At 42.7% G+C, this 5,083-nt stretch overlaps 1 protein-coding gene across 1 annotated transcript; it reads right to left on the reverse strand.

Moving 5' to 3' along the window:
- Positions 1-280: 280 nt before the first annotated feature.
- Positions 281-2,662, reverse strand: LOC128482727 (uncharacterized). The gene is made up of 3 exons (XM_053458607.1): positions 2,446-2,662; positions 1,100-1,219; positions 281-1,013 (listed from the first exon to the last, which is right to left on the reverse strand). The coding sequence occupies exons 2-3, from the start codon at positions 1,163-1,165 to the stop codon at positions 318-320; spliced, it is 762 nt and encodes a 253-aa protein (XP_053314582.1). The 5' UTR covers positions 1,166-1,219; positions 2,446-2,662; the 3' UTR covers positions 281-317.
- Positions 2,663-5,083: the final 2,421 nt, after the last annotated feature.

Consider the following 5,083-nt stretch of genomic DNA (forward strand, 5'->3'; position numbering starts at 1 on the left):
ATAATAATATATGAAGCTACACTCAATACAAGATCCATGTCTAGGGATAAGGGTGGAATGAAATGACAATTCTTTATATTGTAGAAAAAGATGTGCTTTCTCCAGATGACACAAAGCCATTCAGTTTAGGAGTCATGTTGTGGAAATATTATTGATTGCAGTTATATTAAATAGTATTAATAGATAAGCTATTCAGTAGAATGTCTGTATTGGAATGAGAATTGGAGACTTTCACGATATTACGAAATAGTCACAGTGAAAGTGGATGTATATCCTGAAGCTCAGTTTGTTCCAATGCCTGCTGTGTTATGGGAGAGTCATTGATGTTCTGGTATTACCATAGCTGATTTCACAGAGTTTCGGGATTCAGATGTAGACATTTCACTGCCTTCTACAATTCTTCTGTCTTGTAAAGGTCCGCATTGTACAGAGTTAGTGACAGGAGAACATACCTTGATATTCTTGCACACTTCTGCTCCAATGTTGTTTGACTGCTCCATCGGAGAACAGGTAAAACATGCGCACCTGGGTGCTGAAAACAATGAAACATTTTCCTTGACATACGTCTGGCAGTATTTTTTTAGTCTGTCCATGTCTAGCTTCTTTCTTTTGCTTTTACGTTTCTTTGCCTCTTCGTTAGCTAGGCTTTGCTCCAGCCTCTCAACGTGGTTTTGTTCTCTGTGAAGCGTAATCAGAAATGAAAGCTTTGCTTTGTATGCTTCGAAAGCAGACTCTTGTTCTTGCGCAGCTTGAGCATGCTCCATGTTACGGAATTCCTGTATCTTCCGATTCTCTTCAAATATTCGTTCTTCTATTTTATAAATCTCTCTTAGCTCCTTCTGCAAATTGATAGACCTCATTTGTGCGCTCATTACAGAGCCTGAAAAGACAGTGTTACTATTGCTATGACATTTTGATCTTATTGAATCCCATTTTCTGTGTCTGCTAGAAATATTCGCGTCATTAGAAGAAAGGCATTCAGACGTGTTCTCCAGCAACTTGCTAGGCATTTCCTATATCAAACAATATAAATACATAAATATTAATTGATATAAATATATACATCCCCTAAATCCCAGGCAAATGTTGCATAACGAACCTGACAGGTAGCAATCGTTTCTTTGCATTTTTCTCCATATCCATAAGGTGTAGGGTGTAGCTCCATTTGGCTTAGTAGATTCTCCAGTTTCCGCTCTTCACTAAGTGCTAGCTCTTCTTCCTGGGTAGCACACCACACAATTTAAGACAGATCTCAGCAAGGAATGGCAGAAAGGGGAGAGTGATGTCACTAAATGCCGCATTATTTTCCATTAAAACCACTACTTCATATTGTTATTTGGTTATTATTATCATGATGTCACCAAGGAAAATACTCTTTCTTTTAGTAAAGGTAGATATTTTCTTTGAATTTACAAAGCTCCTGCCATTCAGAGCTGTAACTAGGGATCTTGGCAGTTGGGCAGGGGCGTAACTAGAAACCACCGGGCCCTGGTGCGAAAAATTGCCCCAGGCCCCCCAACTTCAACAGCTAGTATGTGCCTTCATTGCCCCCACACAACCAGTCTGTGCCTTCTTGGACCCCCCTTCCAACATACAACATATTTAAACACACACTTACACACTCAATCTCACCCCACTTACACATCCATGCTCACACACATCACATGCATGCTCACACACATGTACCCACGCATGCTAACACACACACAAACAAGAACACATGCATGCTCACACACACAGGTACACATGCATGCTCTCTCTCTCTCTCTCTCTCTCTCTCTCTCTCTCACACACACACACACACACACAAGTACACATCCATGCTCACACACACAAGTACACATCCATCCTATCCCACCTCCCTCCCGCCCCCGCAGCTTTCCCTCTGGCTGCTTGTGCACAGTGTGCACGAGCAGCCTCGGTTTTACTGCGGGGTCATGTGACCCCATCCTCTCCCGTCTCTCCGTGCCTGTTCAAAATACTTTAGAAAGGGCCCTTCCGACCTGGATTGGTGCGGTCCAGGTCGGAAAGGGCCCTTTCTAAATAATTTAATACCAGTACAAGGAGCCAGGAAGAAGGGGTCGCACCAGGCAACTGCGACTGCTGGGACCCCTGTAGTTATGCCAGTGCACTCGGGGCAAGATCAGAGGTCACATCCACCTCTAGAAGAAGAGGGAAACACAAGAAGTGACAGGGGCATTGCCAACAGGCAGCTCAAGTCTTGCCCCTCTTGACTTTACAACCCTGTCCTCAGCCTTATTGTAACAATAATTTAAATGGCAGTACTGTTGTGCAAAAAAAATCCTTTCATTTACTTTTTAATTTCTGGATTACTATTAGATAAGCAAGATGGATCCTTCCCATCTTTCTGTGTTAGAACCAATAATATTGTGAAATACACGACATTAGTAATGTTGAACATTAGTAATAAGCTAATAACCAGACCTTTATAATTGCTTCAGCACTTGTAAGCAGCTTCTCGATAACACAGAGCTCGTCTTCTGTTGAATTCCATTCATGCGACCTAGAAGAAAATACACTATGCCTGTATATAAGGACAGTTAATTCATTGCAGTACCGGGACCCTGCTTTCACAAAAGAGTAAATAATATGAACTATTACTTACACAGTAATAGATTCTATAATTGTTACCATACCTTTCCCTGGCTATCATCCCATATTACAGTATTCGGGCGAACATGAAAATGAACACGAAGGGTGCATTTTCATTGTTCAGCCCGAATACCGAACATACAAACATGGCGGCGGAAAAACGTATACGAAGACGAACAACACAAAGGAATCTTCATGTTCGTCTTCGTTTACTAATCTTCCTGGTCCCTTCTTCATCTAGCCTACCTTATCTACGCAGGATCGCAGGGGTTAACGGAAGCGGAAATCCATAGGTTCGCCGTCAGGAGTTAAAGGGCCGTGCGAACGACTCTATTGGTCGCCTGCAGGGGCCTCCTCTGGCATCAACCAATTGGTTGCTGCTAGACGAGGCCCCTGCCGGCGACCAATAAAGTCGTTCTTACGGACGTTTAACTCCTGACGGTGAACCTACGGATTTCTGCTCCTGTTAACCACTGTGATGCTGCGTAGATAATGGGAGCCGAAATCCGTAGGTTCGCCGTCAGGAGTTAAAGATCTTTAACTATTGGAGCGAGGAGACAGGCCAAGTTCCCCGTCAGGAGTTAAAGGGCCCTGCAAGCGACCAATTGGCATTGGTTGATACCAGAGGAGGACCCTGCAGGCGACCAATAGACTCACTCGCACAGACCATAGTATCTGCGTCTGACTTCCTACACTATGAGATAACACTACATTCCCATTAGTCTGCCCTATCCTTACTTCACCTTCTATTTCTCCTTGTTGCCTCAAATCCCTAGAGGTCTCTTTGCTACAACCACCCTTTCTACTAGCCTTACAGCCCCTGGCTTTGCAGCGTTGCTGGCTTAGGAATTATTGCAATTCCCACTAAGTAATGTTAAGCAGGTACCCACTGCTGTGAATCATTCACCCTCCTACTAGAAAGAGGAAGTTCATAACCATTGGAGGTGATATTCGTCACAGCGTTCGCTTCATCTTTGTTTAACCTGCTGCACAGAGATGTTTTTGGTTCATTCTGCATGGATGATAATCCAAATGTAAGGTTATTGGTTTGAAAACTGCATTCTTGGTGTGTGACTGTATCCTTTGCCATAACTCTGCACATAAGGTCTTCTACATTTTGAGAGATTATGGGGCCATGATTCTCCAACTGTGTTAAAAATGAGGTTACAGATTTCCCTTTATCATACAGCTGATTAAAAATAGCTCTTTTTACATTGTTGGTCTCTTTTGTTGGGTTGCTCTTTACAGATTTCCTCGACTTTGAAAAGTCAGTCAATGGCAAACTTAACCAAGCGTTTGTGAAAGTGCCGGAAGACTTTAGATGTCTTTCATATGCAGGGTTTTGAGATGGGAAATATATGAAATCACTCTGTGCAGATCTTGTTTTTACTGTCATGTCCTTAGCTTTAGCAGAAGCAGCTTCCTCGAATGGGACAATTCCATCTGCAACCTCCAACTGGTCAGACTTAGAAGCTTGGTTTTGAGGAAAAGACCATACCATCGTGGTAGGTGTGGACAAAAGGTGTTTTTGCCAGGAAATAATTTCCTGCACATCAGTAATATGAACTTGCCCAGAGCGATCTGTCAGAACATTCCACAAAAGGATGCATCTGTTTCAGAAAAGTATATAAATAAGTATTAGCTTAACAACTGAAAGAAAACAATTCCAACACAGAGAAATAAAGGCAGTACTTGTAGAAGACAAATAATAATTTAAAGAATGTGTTAATTAAATGTGTTAATCCTGAAAAAACCACTCCAAGAAACAGACCCAAAAATGATTGATGTCGCGTGATTGATGTCACGTGTGATATAATGGACATGGATGAACATGGATGAACACTGTGCCAAAAGGCACAATGGAGGGAGTTGCAGTTCGACCGGGGCAAGAGTTGTCAGTTGCCTATGCCTTGATTAACAGATTTTAGAAGATGTGTAAGCCAGGTGATAAGTGACTTACAAAATATACTTATTTCTTTGATCTACATATATTGATCTATGCAATACATGCAGATTGTGTATTGTTTTTTACCTTTTACTATTTACTCCGTGGCATGGATTGCGTTATGCATTTGAACAATGCGAACCCCCAATATTTCGGTTATCCAAATTGGGGCTCATTTGTTGAGGGTATGGCAGGAGTTGGGAAAAAGGTAAGTGTAGGGAGTGGGTGGAGCTGACATGAAAAGTGGGTGGGGTCACCCATTGTCTTTACCCAGCAAACCACCTCTCACCACTTCCACTGCGACCATATGGCAACCGCAATGAGTATCCTACCAGCATACCTTGATGCTAACTGCTTCCCTTGCTTCTTCTGATTTTCTGGGGACAGATCAGACAGCTTGGCTAATTCAGTCCACTCATCTGGATCCTGTGGAGGCATCTGTGATAACAGCACGCGACAGTGTCTTCTCCATTGAAGGCTAGTATGCACTGTACCAGCCACCTTCACGAGGGAATCCTCCCACTG

Source organism: Spea bombifrons, chromosome 3 (genome assembly GCF_027358695.1).
Source record: "Spea bombifrons isolate aSpeBom1 chromosome 3, aSpeBom1.2.pri, whole genome shotgun sequence".
In the NCBI taxonomy this organism is placed as follows: domain Eukaryota; kingdom Metazoa; phylum Chordata; class Amphibia; order Anura; family Pelobatidae; genus Spea; species Spea bombifrons.